This window comes from Rhincodon typus, chromosome 13 (genome assembly GCF_021869965.1).
Source record: "Rhincodon typus isolate 14 chromosome 13, sRhiTyp1.1, whole genome shotgun sequence".
Classification (NCBI taxonomy): Eukaryota; Metazoa; Chordata; class Chondrichthyes; order Orectolobiformes; family Rhincodontidae; genus Rhincodon; species Rhincodon typus.
Genome location: NC_063344.1, coordinates 25,910,523 through 25,929,817, shown reverse-complemented (window position 1 = coordinate 25,929,817; position 19,295 = coordinate 25,910,523). Strand labels below are relative to the sequence as shown.

The 19,295-nt window shown below is 40.3% G+C and overlaps 2 protein-coding genes across 3 annotated transcripts in view; both read left to right on the top strand.

Moving 5' to 3' along the window:
• LOC125484719 (latent-transforming growth factor beta-binding protein 2-like) overlaps nucleotides 1–33 on the top strand; it is a 34,326-nt gene extending 34,293 nt beyond the window's left edge. The window contains exon 16 of the mRNA XM_048604567.1: nucleotides 4–33. Coding sequence (XP_048460524.1) covers nucleotides 4–33 — 30 coding nt within the window. The remainder of the gene's footprint in view (nucleotides 1–3) is intronic.
• Nucleotides 22–19,295, top strand: part of LOC109919870 (mucin-4-like) — a 64,357-nt gene continuing 45,083 nt past the window's right edge. The window contains exons 1-9 of one of the 2 annotated variants that reach the window (XM_048604470.1): nucleotides 22–194; nucleotides 2,377–2,507; nucleotides 4,864–5,025; nucleotides 9,878–10,033; nucleotides 10,757–10,887; nucleotides 15,971–16,062; nucleotides 16,695–16,877; nucleotides 18,060–18,209; nucleotides 18,318–18,437. In XM_048604470.1, coding sequence (XP_048460427.1) covers nucleotides 122–194; nucleotides 2,377–2,507; nucleotides 4,864–5,025; nucleotides 9,878–10,033; nucleotides 10,757–10,887; nucleotides 15,971–16,062; nucleotides 16,695–16,877; nucleotides 18,060–18,209; nucleotides 18,318–18,437 — 1,198 coding nt within the window. In that variant the 5' untranslated portion in view covers nucleotides 22–121. Of the gene's footprint in view, nucleotides 195–2,373; nucleotides 2,508–4,863; nucleotides 5,026–9,877; nucleotides 10,034–10,756; nucleotides 10,888–15,970; nucleotides 16,063–16,694; nucleotides 16,878–18,059; nucleotides 18,210–18,317; nucleotides 18,438–19,295 lie in introns of both variants that reach the window. The other variant, XM_048604469.1, reaches the window with a different exon arrangement.

Sequence of the window (19,295 nt, the reverse complement as noted above, 5' to 3'; positions counted from 1 at the left end):
GAGCCCAACAACTACCTTAACCACCACAACTAAAACACCAAAAACCATATCATCCACATTTTCCACAACTCCAACAACCACATCAAAGCCCTCAAAAACATCAAGCACTACAACTACCACAATGCCCACAAGCACCATCTCTACAACTACAACTGTAAAATCAACAGTGCAAACCACTCAAGCCAATATTACATGTAAGTACTTCATTACTTACGTTGAACTGAATTTAGTTTGATATGAAAACAGGAGGAACTCTACCAGATTTGAAGGCAGGGGAATAAGGAAAATTGGAGAAAATGCATTTGGTTGAATTCTTTTAATCTATGCAGTGAAGGTGATCCATAATAAGCAATTACGTTTGTTAAAGGGCAATTAACTACTGATTCTCAAGTGGAATGAAATTTTTGAGTGTCAGGCCTTATGGTATAGTGATAGTGACCCTACCTCTGAACTGAAGACTGGCTCCACCAGCTCCAGAGGTGCATCATAACATCTCTGAGCAGGTTGATTAGAAAATATCTGAGACTTTCCTCAGTGGACTATTACCTATTTGGGATATGAACAGAGGGTTGTCATTTTAATGAAAAAACAAAAATTGAATGTTACAAGCTCCTGCTGTGTCAGGATCTCGGGTATTCTGAGGAGGGCAGCTTTCACAGTGGGAGTTTGGAGCAGCAATGGAAAAAGATGCAAGCTGACTGTTTAATGTGCACAGAGGAGGTGTGAGGGAATGCACAGGCAAAATCTTGCTGTTACAATAGATTTCAGACTGTGCTTGGAGTACAGAGATTCTCGCAGCCTTTTTGTTCCATACTCGTTTGAGGTTTTCACCTCAGCTTCAGTGACAGTCCAGCTTCTGTGGAAGCTAGTTTCCTGCCCTCTGCCTAAACCAGCCAGCAGTCTCTGATTAGACAGCAATCCCAGAGATCTCTGCTATTGGTCACCTTCCAGAACACTGATCTGGTCCAGACCACAAATTTGAAAACTGAGGTAGGCAGTGTTGTTGGGCACATAAAATCCTGCAGGTGGACTTCCTGCCACTTATCTGAAATTTAATGGGACATGGTCAGCCCACGTGCTCTTGAACCTATTGAGACCCATGTGGGAAGTTCAGCAGCTTCAAGCTGCACAAGTCATTTTTTTGGCAAATGCACAGGCTGCAGGGAGACCTCATTTGCTGACTGTTGAAGCCCATCTGACATGTACCCCTGAGGATGTCAATTTTAAACCACTCCCTGTAAAGCTTCTAAACTCAGCTGTCTATGTTCTAATGCCTTTTACAAAGACCCATGGCCTCAGACTTTTCAGGGTTTCTCAATATTGAGGACTGCCTCTAGTCCCAGAGTGGCCAACACACCCAATTATAGATGCTGGGACTACAGAGCTGGTCTCGATCTGATTGGCCAGGAGCACATTCTCCCACGAAAGCAGCAAAAATCCCACCTAAAAGTAATTAATGTCACTCCCAGCATTAAATTGTTGCTGCCAGCCATTAGGGAAGACTCCAAGCACATGCAACACTGTAGCTTGGGAAAGAGAACATGGCACCACATAAAATCGAGCCCAATGGATGGAAAATTCAGCCCACCAATTCTGTTACTGTTTTATGTGATAACTTTTCATCTTTAGTACTCCATGTACAGAAGCATATATTAGGAATTGGTTCCATGTCCACCCTCATGGTTTAAAAAGAAGATCGCGAAGCAAGTACAACCATGCTTGAGTTCTCAATAATCATGATTGCAACACCCTGCAGTTGTAGCAAATCACAAATAATTCCTTCAATCTAGTGGATAGAAAATCACCAGCTGCTTGTCCCTGATTCCCTGAGCTGGGAGTGCCATGGGTCATGGCACCAAATATGTTCCTGTTCATGGGGAAACATAAAAAACAAAGATGGAGAATTTACACCATCAGTCTCCTTCAACTCTGTATCGGAGTGAAAGTCTAGATTTTTGTGCTAAGGGTGGACTTGTGTCCATAAACTTATGTCTCACATGCAAGATTTGCTTACAGCCGAATTATAGCTGATACTGTACACATAAAAAGGAGAATAGCTGTAAAGAAGTAATACTATTAGGACAAGTCATGGCACAATGGAAGAAATGATCCTTTTCTATTCTGTATAATTGTGTGCTGTATATTCTCTAAAATCCCACACCAATCTGATGGATGCTTTGTGATCAACACAATTGTATCAAAAGTGCAGTGAATCAAGAAGATATCCTACCACTATCTTTTCAGAGCATTACAAATGGACAATAAATGTCACCATTACCCATACCTTGGGGATGAATTTTAAAAAGCCAGTTTCTAGCATTTTTTTGTGACAGTGTTTCTTATTTTAATTCACATATTTTTGCTTTCGTACAGCAGCCATTCTTTTTGAATATGGGCAGGATGCTGGTGATCAATCGCTACCAAAAACAGCATCTGATGTCATCTCTCCCATTTTCAAGCCAGAGATTGACTTCACTTTTGGAAATGCTCGTTACCCTTTAATTTATGTAAGTACTCAAAGTGGCTTTCACTGAACCTTTAGTTCATCATGGATTGAATACCGCAGTTCTACCAGTTATAGAGATGCAGTCGGGCAACCTCCCCATCTGTGAGCAATTAATGCCTGTTTAAGGCCTTATACTACACACTCTGGCATGTTACTCTGGACTGGCTACAGCAGTACTAACCTTTCAAGTAACACAGAAGCATTCTTTTCCTTTTGCTACGTCACCCTGTTAAATCCAGGCATCTCAAATTTTCAGAGTATAACTCTTTCTTTTCCTTATGGAAATGTATTTATTCTGTATTTTCCCTATGTTCTGTGTGAGTGCCTCCTTCTGGTCTGGCACTCACTTAGGTACAGTTACTTTTTTCCAGTCTATTGTTTCAACTTGTGCTAAATTATATCTTGACTTAGTAAGATGGGCCTTTCCCCAATTGAGAATTTTTATTTCTGGTCTTTGTCCTTTTCCATGACTATGCAAAATCAGAGTTATGATCATAACCACGAGAAAATCTCTCCCACTGACATCCCTTCAAACTAACCCAGCCTCAATCCACAAAATTACTTCCAAAATGTGCATTTCTCTTGTCAGTCTTGCGACATATTGGCTAAAAAAGTTCTCCCGAATGCAGTTTACAATCTTGGTTCTTTCTATAATTTTATACTGATTTCATCCCAATTAATAACAAGATAGTTGAAATCTTCTACTAATATAACCATATTGATGCTAGGCTTCTCAGCAATTTCCAAATATGTTCATATTCTATATCCATTTGAAAATTGTGAGTTCTATTGTATACTTCCAACAATGTGGAAGTCCTTTTTGTTCCTTAGAGCAATGTGTATGGCTTCTTTTAATGATCCTTCAAGTGTATATACCTCCTCATAGCTGTGAATGCTTCTTTTAACTCATATTGTGACAGTCCTCCCTTTTTAAATCTCTGCCCTGTCTGAAAAACTAGTGCCCAAAAATATTGACTTGGCATTCTTACCTGTCTTTATGCCATGATCCAGCAATAGCCAAAATGTTACCCTTTAAGTGTCCATGTGTGCCTTTAGCTTAATCTGTCTTATTCACTAGACTCATTTTATGAGAGTGCTTCCCTGTAATCTCAAAAAACTTATTGCATATTTTCTTGCATTTGTTTCCTCAGCCTTCCATACTCAGTTATAGTTTTCTTTTCTTCTATTTTCAGCTTTGTTTCTCTCCATTCTGAATCTGTGCTCAATGGCAAATCCCTCTGCCAAATTGATTTCCACATTCTTAACTGGGGGAGTGAACCGGTCTTTGTCAATATTTATCATATCACTGTAGAGATGCAATCCGTCCCTTTGAATAGGTCATACCTTCACCAAAACTGAACCCAATGCCTCAGGAATCCAAAGCCTCCCTCTTGTGTTGTGTCTCCAGCAACACATTCATCTGCACTATATACCTCATTCTATTCTCAGTAGCGTGTGCCAGTAAACAGTCCAGAGAACAGTCTTGAGTTTATGATTTTTATTTTTTTCTTAAGATGCCTAAAATTTGGTCTGAAGGATCTCTCTCCCCTTTTTACCAACCATCTTTGTCCTGAAGTGGACCACACAATCTAGTTGTTCACCCTCTTCATTCAGAATGGTATGCAGTCACACAGAGACAACCTTGACTGTGGCACCAAGATACAGCAAGTCATCCTGGAGACATGTCTGGGACTGCAGAATTGCAGTCTCTTCCTTTAACTATTGAATCCCTTGTCATTATTTTTCTGTTCTTTCTTCTCTGCCCTCTGCAGCAGAGCTACATGTGTTAAAGTGACCTTGAATCTGGATTTACTTCACAGTGGAAACATTGCCAGCCAATATTCAAAACTCAATATATACTCCTGCATTACATGCCTGATTCTCTTTGTTCATTTGAACGTCACCAAATGAGGTTGGGGGTGGGGTAGTGTTGCGAGGTGTGGGGTATGGTGGTGCTTGGAGGTTGGTGGTCAGCACGGGGTGAGATGGCATTTCAGAGAATGGAGGATGTAAAATGACATGGGAGGACAGGACATTTGGTTGAAGTGTGACTGGCATAGGTGGGGATTGGCAGGTGATAGTGAAATACAATAGCAAGGGGGGGATCAAAAAGAAAGAATGGAATAACATGGCATGGAGGACGATGGCATGGTACAGAATGGGATTGCATGGGGAGGTAGTGATTGCACAGGAAGGAGGTGATGTGTAGAATGAATATAATTGATTATGTCTATAAATTAGGCTGCATATGTTTTGTAGGTCTCTGCCGGTATTGTTTATATTTCAGTGATACTGCAGAGGAAAAATAGTATGTTTAAACCACTTTATATGTCACAATTCTTTTTTTTGATTGACAGTTCACAGACAATGGTTTGATCGTTTTTCCAGCATCAGCGACAGAGATTTTCAATTACACCAATCCATTTAACGAATTTACTGCAAGTTCTGTACCACCAATGATTGCTGTGTTCTGGAGTGATGCAGACATCTCAGGCAGCATTGGAAATGTTTTCTATCAGGTACAATTTTTATTGAACAATAACTGGAGTGGAATTAAATTCAATCAATGTAGTTGCTCAAAAATCTTGAAAATTAGGTGTGAGTGTATCAGCAAAGTGTAGGGTGACTTCTTTATCAGACTGAACCAATATCTTAATGTACTAGTAGTTATTCCAGTGAAACAACATTCATGCATCCAGATTAGGAATTCACAAAATAATTGAAAATATGAAGCTGATTTGTTGTGATTTTTACAGAGTTTGTGCACAATTCAAAAAATGAAGTTGCCATTAACGTAATGCCTTTCCCAATCTCACAATATGCTGCATGGTCGATTAGGTTTAACAGAAGTGTCATAGTTGTAACGTAATGAATTACAGCTGCCATCATAAGAACAATAAAGTCTTGTAAATAGCAACAACATAATTGTGTAGATCATCTGTTGTATTCATTTTTTTAAATTCACTCATGGGATGTGGGCATTGCCTGGCCATAATTTATTGCCCGTCCCTAGTTGCCCTTCAGAAGATGCTGGTGAGCTGTCTTCTTGAACTACTGCAGTTCATGTGCTGTTGGTAGACCCACAATGCCAATGGGGAGGGAATTCCAGGATTTTGACCCAGCCACATCGAAGGAATGGTGGTATATTTCCAAGTCAGGATGATGAGTGCTTTGGAGGGGAATTTGCAAATGGTGGTGTTTCCATGTACCTGCTGCCCTTGTCCTTCTAGTGGAAGTGGTCATGGGTTTGGAAGGTGCTATCTGAGGATCTTTGGTGAATTTCTGCAGTGCATCTTTTAGATAGTACATACTACTGCTACTGAGTGTCAATGGTGGAGGGAGAGGATGCTTGTGGATGCAGTGCCAATCAAACGAGTTGCTTTGTCCTGAATGCTGTCTCACTGCTTGAGTGTTGCTGCGGCTGCACTCAGCCAGGCAAGTAGGGAGTTTTCCATCACACGCCTGACCTGTGTCTCGTAGATGGTAGATATTGGGGAATCAGGAGATGAGTTACTTGCCACAGTATTCCTAATCTCTGACCTAATCTTACAGGCACTGTATTTATATGGTGAGTCCAGTTGAGTTTCTGGTCAACGGTAACCCCAAGATGTTGATAGTGGGTGATTCAGTGATTGAATTCATTGAATATCAAGGGCTGGTAGTTAGATTGTCTTTTACTGGAGATGGTTATTGCCTGACATTTGTGTAGTGTGAACGTTCCTTGCCACTTGTCAGTCCAAGCCATAGATATTATCCAGATCTTGTTGCATTTGAACATGAACTGCTTCAATATCTGAGGAGTCACAAATGGTGCTGAACAATGTGCAATCATCGGAGAGGAAACCCAATTCTGATCTTTTGATGGGGTGGGGAAGGTCATTCAAGCAGCTGAAATGGTGGGGTTGAGGACACTACCCCAAATAGCTCCTACAGAAATGTCCCAATATCCATAAAACCACAACCATCTTCCTATGATAGTAGGAACTGCAGATGCTGGAGGATCTGAGATAACAAGGTGTAGAGCTGGTTGAACACAGCAGGCCAAGCAGCATCAAAGGAGCAGGAAAGCTGACTTTTCGGGCCTAGACCCTTCTTCAGAAATTTCTGAAGAAGTGTCTAGGCCTGAAACGTCAGCTTTCCTGCTCCTCTGATGCTGCTTGGTCTGCTGCGTTCATCCAGCTCTATACCTTGTTATCTCACCATCTTCCTATGTCCTAAGTATGACTGTGACGAACTGAGAGTTTATCTCCTGATTCCTCATTCATTTCAGTTTTGCCAATTTTTTCCTTGTTGCCACACTCAGTCAAATACTGCCTTGATGCCTTTCACCTCACCTCTGCAATTCAGCTCCTCTGTCCATGTTTGAACCAAGGCTGTATTGAGGTTAGGAGCTGAGTGGCCCTGGCAGAACCCAAGCTGGGCATCACTGAGCAGGTGCTGCTTTACTGATTGAGAGTAATCTGGTAGGCAATAATTGGCTGGAATGGATTTGTCCTGCTTTTTGTGGCGAGAACATATATTGGCAATTTTCCACATTTTTAGACAGAACAGCTTGGTTCGAGGTGTGACAAGTTCTGGAGCACAAGTCTTCAGTATTGTTGTTGGAATGATATCAAGGCCCGTAGTCTTTGCAGTATCCAGTGCCTCCTTCTTGATATCGCACGGAGTGAATTAAATTGGCTAAAGATTGGTATTTGTGATGCTGGGGACCTCTGGAGGAGGCCAAGATGGATCATCCACTCTGCACTTTTGGCTGAAGACTGAGAACAAAGATAACAAAGAACAGAGAACTATACAGCACAGGAACAGACCCTTTGGCCCTCCAAGCCTGTGTCGACACGTTTTGCCCTTCCATTCTAAAATTGTCTTCACTTACAGGATCCTTATCCCTATATTCGTTTCCTACTCATGAATTCTTCCTGGTGTTTTTTGAATGCTGCTTTTGTGTCTGCTTCCATCACCTCCTCTGGCAGCGCCTTCCAGGTACTCATCACACTTTGTGTGGAAAACGTGCCTCCACACATTTCTTTTAAACAACCCGCACCACCCCGCTACCGCACCTTGAACCTGTGTCCCCTAGTAATTGACCCTTCCTTCCTATACATACCATTCACAATCTTATAAACTTCTATCAGCTCGCCACTCAATCTCCTGCATTCCAGTGAAAACAAACGCAGTCTATTCGACCTTTCTTCATAGCTAAAATCCCCCATTCCAGGCAACATCCTGATAAATCTTTTCTGTACCTTCTCCAAAGCATCCACATCATTCTGGTAGCGTGGTGACCAGAAATGTACTCAATATTCCAGGTGTGGCCTAACTAAAGTTCTATAAAGCTGCAGTTTAACTTGTTCATCCTTATACTTACTGCCCCTTCCAATGAGGACAAGCATAACATAGGCCTTTTTCACTACCTTATCTACCTGTGCTGCCACATTCAGTGATTTGTGGACCTGCACAACCTGATCCCTCGACATAGAACATAGAACGGTACAGCACAGTACAGGCCCTTCAACCCATGATGTTGTGCCGAACTTTTACCCTAAACCTAAGGTCTATCTAACCTCCACCCCTACCTTATACTATCATCCATATGCCTATCTAATAGCTGCTTAAATGCTCCTAATGAGGCCGACTCCACTACCCTCTCCGGCAATGCATTCCACGCCCCTACCACTCTCTGAGTAAAGGACCTAGCTCTGACGTCTCCCCTATATCTATCTCCACTTATATTGACATATTAATACTGCTAAGGCTTTTGCCATTCACTGTATGATTTCCACCTGTACTTGACCTTCCAAAATGCATCACCTCACATTTGTCAAGATTAAACTATATCTGCCATTTTTCTACCCATACCTCCAACTGATCTATATCCAACTATATCCTCTGACAATCCTCCTCACTATCCGCACCTCCACCTTTTTTTTGTATCATCCACAAACTTACTAATTGGACCAGCTACATTTTCCTCCAAATCATTTCTGTGAAAGCTTCAGACATCCTTTACATTGATATGCTGCACTCTTCCATCATTGAGGATGGGGTTTTTGTGGAGCCCCGTCCTCCAGTGAATTGTTTAATTGTCCACCACCATTCACGACTGGACATGGCAGGACTGCAGAACTTAGCTCTGATCCTTTGGTTATGAGATAGCTTATCTGTGTCTACCACTTGCTACTTATGCTGTTTGGCATGCAAGTATCCTGTTTGGTAGCTTCACAAGGTTGACACCTAATTTTTAGATGTGCTTGGTGCTGCTCCTGGCATGCCCTCCTGCACTCTCCATTGAACCAGGGTTGATCCCATGGTTTGAGGGTAATTGTTGAGTGGGGGATAAGCTGGACCATGAGGTTACAGATTGTGCTGGAGTACAACTCTGCTGCTGTTGATGGCCCATAGAGCCACAAGGATGACCAGTCTTGAGTTGCTAAATCTGTTCAAAGTCTGTCCCATTTAGCACAGTGGTGGAGCAACACAACAGGATGTAGGGTATTCTCAATGCGTAGGTGGGACTTCATCTCCACATGGACTGTGAGGTGGTCACTCTTACTGATATTGTCATGAACAGATGCATCTCAAGTCTGCAGATTGGCAGGGATGGGGTCAAGTCTATTTTTACCTCTTGTTGGTTCCCCCACCACCTGCTGCAGGCCTAGTCTAGTGGCTAGGTCCTTTAGGACCCAACTAGCTCGATCAGTAGTACTGCTGCCAAGCCACTGTTAATGGCGGACATTGAAATTCCCACCCAGAATACATTTTGCACCTCCTCCATATCATTGATATATATATAAAAAAAAAAATTCTTAATTTATCTTCAAGCCAGCCTGATAGATCTGAAGCTCTTCCTATTCAATCAGGTCAATGAAACTATATTTACACCAATAATCCCACGAACCCCTTGGCCCCTGGACTGCAGTTGTTACAAGTTTGAGACACCTAGGTAACGAGAAATTATTGAAGAGTGTGGAATTGTTTATTCTGGAGCAGAGGAGGCTCAATGGAAACAATGTTAAATTTTCCAAAATCTTTTAAGGAACAAGTAAAGTGGACCTGATGATATGCCTAAATCCAAAAGGCACAAACTCAAGCTTAAAACATAGTTTAAATTTAACAACTTTATCCAGACGTGGGTAAAAGTGACAGCTTAAAAATTAATTGGCCGGATGGAAAAGTTTAAGGTTTAAAGGGGTGCACATTTGAGGGATGGCCATTTACATCATGACTCCAGTGATTTAATTAATGATGTCAGGAGTAGTTGCTCATTATTGACGCTAGCCAATGATCATCCTGTAATTCCCTATGTTACTGTAGTAATAATTTAACATTAGGCAATATACATTCCGTAATCACAGCGCTTTTATTTCATAGGAATACAAAACATATGGTTCCGAATTTTTTAACTTGACACAGAATGTAGAAAGAATGATATCTGACCAATTCAAATCTAAATATAAAGCCAAATGGACCTTAAAGATAACCTGGGATAAAGTACCTGCAGCTACGTTGTTTGAAACAAAAAGCAAGGTATGTATGTACAAGCTTAGCATGTTTTCATTCAAAAAAAAGCGTAAAGACTTTTCCAACATCTGCCGTATTATGTATAGTTCTTTTCCTAAATGTTGTGCTTTATTTTTATCTGGCAGTATTGTGACTTGTAGGGGTTGTATTCATGTCTTTACTCCGTAATACCTTATTCTAGAATTGTTCATTATTTTTCAAGTACAAAAAATAGAGTTTGTGGCACAGAAACAGGCTCTTTAGGTGGTGTTTGTGCTCCATCCTAAAGTATTTATTGCCATCCTAATTTATCTACCCCTATCCTTCTATTCCTTCCTTGTCATGCACTTATCTAGCCTACCCTTAGATGCATCGATGTTGTTCATCTCATCTACTCTGTGTATTACTTGAGATGCTTTTTGATTTCAACTGATAACTGATTAAATGGTTCAATGCTTCATATTTGCCATGTAAGACACATACACTCTTTAACTCTCAAATTGGAAGCAGCAAAATCAGGCTTGGTTACATCCAAGGATAATTTAGTTATTTAAAATTAACCCCTGAAATGTGTTATTAAGAACTTTGTATTTGCATTAAAATGTGATAATTTTATATTATAATCTAAGCACAATAAATGTGTTACCATGAAAACTATTCTCTGTTCAAAATTAATATCATAATTAGTTTCATTTTTTGTACTCTGATTTCAAAAATATCTAACAATTATGTTCAATACCTTAATTGTAGACAAACACCTACCAAGCAATTATAACTACAAATGGCAGCATTTCATTTGTTTTAATGTTGTATGAGTCTGGTGGAATGAACTGGGATGTATCAACACTTACATCTAAAGACCTCCTTATTGGCTTCAGCAGGTAGGTTTAGCTTTGTGTATAATAGAGAAACTGCACTCTTTTAGATATTGTTCAGAGATAGATCATAATATCATTAATAAAAAGTATACATTATATAACCAAGCAATTTATCACTATCACAGTGCCACCCTGCTTTTGAGAGTGTGTTTTTTTAACCATAAACCTGAACTAATCTCATCATGACATACCTGTTTATGTTTAGACTAATCAAATTGACAAAGATAGCCTGGAGGATGAATTTAGAGGATGTATTCAGGACAGTTTTTTGAAACAATATTTTCTGGACCCAACGTCAACATGTTATTTTAGACTTAATCTGTAATGACTAAAATGATTCAGCCTTGTAATGAAATGGGACAGGATAAATTAATTATTTCACAATAAAGGATCCTCTAGGTATGTGTGATCATAACATGATACAATTTTCCATTCAGTTGGATGGTAAGATATCGCTTGGTTAATGAGATATATCAAATCTGTTAGCATAGTGGGAGATGCTTAGTAGGCATTTTGCTTTTCATCTCTTACTTTCAGCATTTGCCGCTGCCTAAAAGTACAAACATTATGAAAAGGAGTATGAGTGTATTAGCCTTTCCTTGCCAGGGCATAGCCTCTCCATTATCAAGCCCTACATAGCCCCTTCCTATGACAATGCATGTAGATTGGATACCTCGTAATCCCAGGCTAACCTACTACAACTCAGAGGTCAGGACCACAGATGAATCACATGCAGGCCCACTAGTATGTCATTATGCTCATGTGCTGAAGCTCCAGACACCCAGCCATGCGTAAGTAGCCTTACTGCCTTGTGATGTCTCAGGAAAGAAAGCTACATGATTAAACTCCAACAGAAAATCTTCAGTGGAGTGCCTTAGCACTATCTATAATTTATCAGACAGCTTTCCCACAATTCCTGCATGAGAGCTGGTAACAAGTAGTACTGATTTTATCCTTTCCTTTACAATACCAGCAATGCCAAGAGGGTGTGGAAGGAGCTTGTGATGCCTAGTCTCCATACAATGACCTGGACAGGGCACTCTGGCTTCATGGCTTATATTGGCATGACATGATATTATTTGATTATTTTAGAACACAATATCAAGCTTACTTCCAATAGTTAAAAAAGACGAATGCACTGAAGCTGAGTAGCCCCCATTCAGTTAGGAGCTGTGCAAACCCAGCCTGTTTGCTTCAATGAGTGCGCTGAGCTTAGAGAGTGGTCTCTCAACAGACGAGCAATAGTCTGTGCACCAGACAAGACAAACTCAACAAAACAGTCATCAATTAGTACATTGCAAGCTGGAACACAAGGACTTTATCAACAATCTTTTGCAATGTGATTAATGAGAAACTTTACAAGGTGCAATGCATTACAAGAAACTAGGCTTACTCAAAAAGGATCTCAGAAAGAGAAACACAACAGAATCATCTGGCAAGGAAAAGCCCAAGTGGCAACACGAGAACATGGAGTGGGTTTTGCAATTAAAAAAAACACTACTTGCTAGATTGACTTCCCCTCGGAAAACTCAGAGAGACTGCTTACTTTTTGATTGGAAACAGGTATAGGCCCAATTAACCTCATATGCATCCGTGTCCTGGTGCTGACTTCCACACCAGATGTCAAGAACTTGTTGATCTCAAAATCAGCATTAGGATGACCAAGTCACAGCTATCATTTCAAAGGTCAAAGGGCAGGCGTGGACCAACACAAACCAACAAACGGTATAATGCTCCACATGAACAAGGCTTGTGTTCTCAGCATCTTCCTTCTATACTTAGAAGTTTAGACAATTATGCAATTAAGGAAAAGTGGCTGAACAACTTCCTCCACCAACAGGATGAATATTGGTGATCCTTGCTAGGAGAGATAGTCAAATACGGCTGTCCGGGGGTAGGATTAGGGAGAAGGGACCCCTAACATATTTACCCTTTTGGTTTAGTGACAACATTTTTTGGCTGTTTCATGTGATCCAAATGGATGATAGTGACATTCCAAAAGGCCTGCTTCATGGAGAGCATGCTATTGGCACAAAATGAATAGGTCAGCTGCAGCGGCAATATAAGGGTGTCTACAAGCAAGACTTCAAATTGACTAGAATCAGAACTGATGCATAGAAAGTCCTTACTGCTGTAGAGAGTTCTGAGAACCAAAACAGTTTGAAATTGTGTGGGCAAAAAAAGGGACAGAAGCAGCAGCTAAATGGTTAAAAAACAGAGTCTGATGATAAAAAGTATCATTTGACCTTAGGACAAGGCTGGCTATCTGTACCAGATGCTGAAGGGATTACCCTTCATTATTGAATGGCAGTCCAGGCCCAAAGGATCAAATGGCCTACATCTATTTCATTTGCTCTTATAACTCATGCTGTTAGCTGCTTCTAGGCTCAACAAATGGCCTAACATCATGCAAGCCTCGCATGTGCTCCAGCCTAACTATTCAGAAGCTAGTTTCAGGATTTTGATCCAGCAACAGTGAAGGAATGGCACTATAGTTCCATGTTAGGACTGTGTGTGGCTTGGACGGGAACTTACAGCTTGTGGTATTCCCATGCAACTGCTACCTTTGTCCTACTATGTGGTAGAGGTCCTGATTTGAAAGGTATGTTCATTGGAACCTTGGTGAATTACTGCAGTGCAATGTATCTTATAGATAGTACACAGTGCTATCACTATGTGTCCGTGGTAGAGATAGCGAATGAGTCTTGAGTGTTATTGGTGATGCACCTACCCATGCAAGTGGAGAGTACTCCATCACACTCATGACTTGTACTTTACAGATACTGGACAGGCAATGGGGAGATAGAGGGTGACCAACCACTTAAATGCTACAATTTGAGCAGTGAGAAAGGGTAGATTATGTGACAGAACATTAAAGGCTAAGATATCGGCCAGGGAATTCAGATGAGAAATTCATTGTGGAGGAATACTGGAGAACCCTGATGCCCATGTATCTACATTGAAATGCTGGGTGCCTTTGGCAGAGCAGCCAACCTCCTGTTGTTGACAAGAAGCACGGAGAAATCTACCTTCAACTTAGAGACCTTGGAACTCATCCTTTTCAACCGTGGAAGTGATGGCCTACTGCATGGCAGAATTCACTGACGTAGTCGTGCACAGTATCTGCTGCATATTTTTACAACTTCTACTGCAGCACATCTGAAAGCCTCTCAAAATCATACTGCTGCAATGAAAGATCAGTGAGAGGTCATAAGATCCATGTACGATGCCATGCAGGTTCAGGCTGCTGCCCTCATGACTGTGGATCTCAGCTCTCAAAGGGGAGGTGATGGCCGAGTGGTACCAAGAATGAACTGTTAATCCAGAGACCCAGGTAATATCCCAGGGACCTGAGTTTGAATCCTGCAAAGGCAGATGATGGAATTTGAATTCAATAATGATGACCATGAATCCGTTGTTGATTGTCAGGAAAAACCCATCTAATGCCTTTTAGGGAAGGAAACTTCCATCCTTACCTGGTCTGGCCTACATGTGCCTCCAGACCCACAGTCATGTGGTTGACTCACAAATGTGCTCCAGACAATTAGAAATGAGCAATGAGTGCTGGCCTAGCCAGCAGCACCCACAACCTGTGAATTAATTTTTAAAAAAGGCTTGCAGGCTCACATGGCAGTCAGGAATTTGGCCCTAATATATTTCTAGAATTGTGGAGGTGCTGCACTGTGGAACAGTCACACCATGGTGTAAAAATCTAGTGCTCTTTCTCAGGTTGGCAGCAATTGGAATCCTACTGTTACACTTGATCAATGCCCTTGCTGTTACCTGTCATCCAGCAGCCCAGATTGCTGTCACTGTTGTTGAGGCATCATAATCTGAAGTTAGACCTTCGAGGCTTAGATCCTGCACTGCCATATACAATCTCCCCCAGTTAAATTCAACATTTGTCCACTGACCATGTGGCAGCCATTGGACCAGGATTGTGTACAAACACTAGGAGAGGAACAATACCCTCAAGACAGGCACCAAGGGAATGTAAGAGATTGATTTTTTTTGTACAAGTAGGTGTGTTGTTGGATAAAGTTATTATGGAAAGGTTATTGTTGTGGCTTTAGTGATATGAGCAGGCAAAAAAATACTGTAGTGGAGCATCCCTGGGGATGCTGAGATGGGTACAGTGTTTTGCTATAGTGGTGAAACACAAGCCACACTGTTTTGACAAATTTTACTTACCATGTGTCAGTCAAAAGCACCTCGCTTGTGATTTGGATGACTGACCTCTTAAACAATGCTGGTGGGGACCTTCTGCAGCTCACCAGTTACACAGGTTGTTGGTCTGTGTGGTGCCTGTTCAGCAAAATGCTTGGACAACTGCTTTAAATCACTATCTAACATCACCTCACCCGTTGAACATATACAAGTCATATCTGTACTGATACCCCACCCAGGATGTACTGTAAATTGTTAATAGTGCACACCATGCCAGTTATTCCTTTAGGGTTTCCAAAATCCTGACATTATCAGTGCTGCAGAATCCAGTATTGCAACCTTGCAGTGGTATCACTCAGCTAGTGATTATCTATGGCAAAAGCCTTGTAACCCACAAACCTTGAAGAGTTTGGAAAGTACAGAATTATTTGGAATGAATACTTCATGGCAAATCTGGCATTAATATGAAGGATTCAAACTTGATCACATGCAATCTGACTATTTACAAACTTTAAGAAAATTAAGGAGATATGGATAGCTACACAAAATTATACAAGGATATCATTAATTGCAACCAGCACTTTAACCGTCCTACCAATGCAAAAAGATTTCTGCTTTGCTGTTGCTTCAATCTGTATAAGTTCCTCATCTTTCTAGAGAAGTAAGTCAAGTGCCTGATTAATTCATGGTCAGTTGTTACTTCACGTGGATCTCTTTTGTCTCCTAAACTCTCAGCAACAATGGCAAATACTTCAGATCAAACTGTAAGCCATGACAAGGCGGAAGCCCAAGGGAGACACATGTTGCCTAGAAGCCATGTGCAAAATTGCCAATATAATTTAATGATAGGCATATACTAATACCAAAGAGAAAATAAGCGACCAAATTACATTACAGTTTTCAATTTTTTTTGTTGTAGCGGCAATGGATTCTTTGTGAACGATGAGCAAACAAAACTTCCTACAGTTGCCGAAAGATTTCGACCTGATAAATATAGTGGAAAAAATACAGGTTTATTTCCCTTTATTCTACTTTAAGAAGGAATCATAGTTGGGATATTTTTTCTCACTGTCTAAATTTTAAAAATCTATGTTTTATGTGAATCAACTACTTTCTTTGTAATCTAAATCATTGAAATTCTTTCATTTTGTGAAAAAACATCTAAAGTATAATAGACTAGTAAATAATTCAGATTTCAAAATCAGATCTTATACTGTTATAAAGTACTTTTAATATTACTATCATGCATCGAGAATACCTAAATATGCAAGTGATGTAGGAATTTAAAGTGTAATCAGTTCCATCACAGCTCTAATCCTTCACTTCAATAGCCTTGTTTAGCACTGGTCAGGTGTCTGCGCCAAATATAAAATATACTTTATAAAAAATATAAATTTCTCTTTGAACCTTGGCCCTGGCAACTCGTGGGTTCAGTCAAGTTTAACGATTTTCAATTGCAGCACTATTGCAGGAGTATGCCAAAAGTTCCATGGGCTTTGATTGTCAAACGTTAACATCAAAATCTGTGATTAAATATGACAATTAAACTTCATGCTTGGACCACATATAGTGAAATATACAATCATTACAATTTGGAAATTAATGCTGAAATCTGAATTGCAAACTATTTTGTATTTCCTTAGATTTGAAAGGCCTACGACTGTACAGTCTGATTCAGGGCACACCACAGGTTAATTACAAAGCAAACTGTCTGAGCTGGTTTAATACAGAGCTAAATCCATCTCAGTGGAACCAAGGTTTACTTTCCTGTCCATGCAGCTTGCCTCAAGGACAAGCAGACAATCGATTCCGAAACTCCAATCTAGGTAAGGATTTATTATATAAGAAACAGATGCTGGAAAATCTTAGTGGGGCAGGCAGCATCTATGGAGACAAACAGAATTAATTTTCAGGTCAGAAGTCTTTCAGTAGAATCAGGATTTCTTAAGTTGTTTTGGAATTTTTTAGAATAAGCCATGGCCATGTTAGTAGTTTTTTTCAGAAAGAAAATGAACAATAAAAGTCAAATAGTTCAGGGTTTGAGTGAAGATTTGTAGCTCAGGTGCTGGTTGTAGATGTTGGTGTGTTTGCCAAGCTGGGAGGTTCGATAGCAGACGTTTCATCCCCTTATTAGGTGACAACCTCAGTGCTGTGGAGCCTCCTGTGAAGCGCTGGTGCCTTTTGCCGGTTCGAATTTATACGGTCGGGTTTTTGCTGCTTCCAGTAGGTGCCGGTTCCGCCTGTGCGTTGTAATGGTCGGAATATCGGGTCTAAAATATCAATGTGTTTGTTGATGGAATCTGTAGATGAATGCCAAGCCTCCAAGAATTCACTGGCTGTCCTCTGTTTGGATTGTCCTATGATAGTAGTGTTGTCCCAGTTGAAAGTGTGGCATTCATCCGCGGACTCCATCAACAAACACATTGATATTTTAGACCCCGATATACCAACCATTACAACACACAGCCGGAACCAGCACCTACTGGAAACGGCAAAAACCCGACCGTATAAATTCAAACCGGCACAAGGCACCAGCGCTTCACAGGAGGCTCCACAGCACTGAGGATGTCACCTAATAAGGGGACGAAACGTCTGCAATCGAACCTCCCAGCTCAGTGAACACACCAACATCTAAAGCCAAATAGTGCTAATACTTTGCATGTTCTCTGCTTGCAATAGCTATGATTTCTTTGTTTTGAAAATACATTCTCAAAACACTAAGAAAACTTAAGCAACAGCTGTTATAAAACTAAGGCAATAACAGGAAAAAATTCCATATTTTGAAGTATGCTGTTCACAAATGTATCATCAATTCAGTTATTGTCTGAAGAACCTACATACATGAAGATTTAACTCATATCTTCTCATCACACCATAATTTGGAAGAATCAAGAGCATGCTATTGATAAGAAATTTGTATCTGGCTCCGATACCATTTAGTCATGCTAATTTGTCAAAGCAATTGCAATGAATTCTGTCATTAAGTGGTCTTCTGTTGAATTTACCAGGTGCTACAACCAAAGTTCTTCGTAGTGCCAGCCCAAATGCAAATGGTGCTGGTCAAAGATGTGTTTACAGTAGGAGGAATGCATTTCTTGAAGGTTGGCAAGAACGTTACTGGACGTCTACACCTTCAGACTCCTCAAGTCAGAACAAAAGTATGTTTTTATTTGAAATTGTTACAAAATGTTTTTCCACATGGTCTGATATCTTCATAAGTGTGTACAATCATACAATTCATGCACATTATCAATCTTCCCTCACAGAATTTGACCTAGATCCATACAACTGGTGCTGCGTAAAGGTTGACAACCCATTATTCTGTGACTATTATAGAATCAGACGGCCAAGCATTAACTGTTTAAACTACAGGCCACCAACCCGAGGTAATTTATTTTTTAAATAACAAGGCTAACATCACTTCAATAAAGATAATTATTAAAATATTGAGTAGCAAAGTTGATAATCTCTTTCATAAAGTTCCACTATAAAAATCAAGTGGCTTATAACAATCTGTGCCAATATGCATTGTAAGCTATTTTATGTTTATAAAATATTATCAAAACTTTTAATATTTCTGTACAGTCGCACCTACTCCTATAAACAGTGCTATCACATGTTTGTATTATAAAATACAAACACTACAAAAGCTCCTTTTCTGTTTCAGCTTCTGATCCACACTAAGCCCATCACTAAATGGCATGCGTATCCTAATTAGCAGAGGTTATCAGATACAACAAATAAACCACTTTGAGCATAGTTGCTCCCTTTCCTCCTAGCCACTATCTTATCCCATCACAGATGTACTTCCGCTCTACATGCATATTTACAATAATTCTCAACCAGGCTGCAAACTCACCCCTCCAACTCTGAACAGAGATGCAAATTTGAGACTGAGTCAGGCGGTTGACCTGTTTTCCCTTCCAACCTCAATGGATTTGTATTCAGGGCCAGTAGAAAGGAGTTGAATCTCAATTCCTCAGACCACCTTCCTGCCTCAAATGCTACATATAAAAAAGCAACAGGATATTCAGTGTGCTTTCTTAAGAAAGACATGAAAAAAATCCTGAGTGAAACAAAAGTAATCTAACTACATCTCATACCAAATAAAAACCAAAAGAACTGCGGATGCTGTAAATCAGGAACAAAAACAAAGTTGCTGGAAAAGCTCAACAGGTCTGGCAGCATCTGTGAAGGAGAAAACAGTTAATGTTTCGGGTCCGGTGACCCTTCCTCAGAACTGA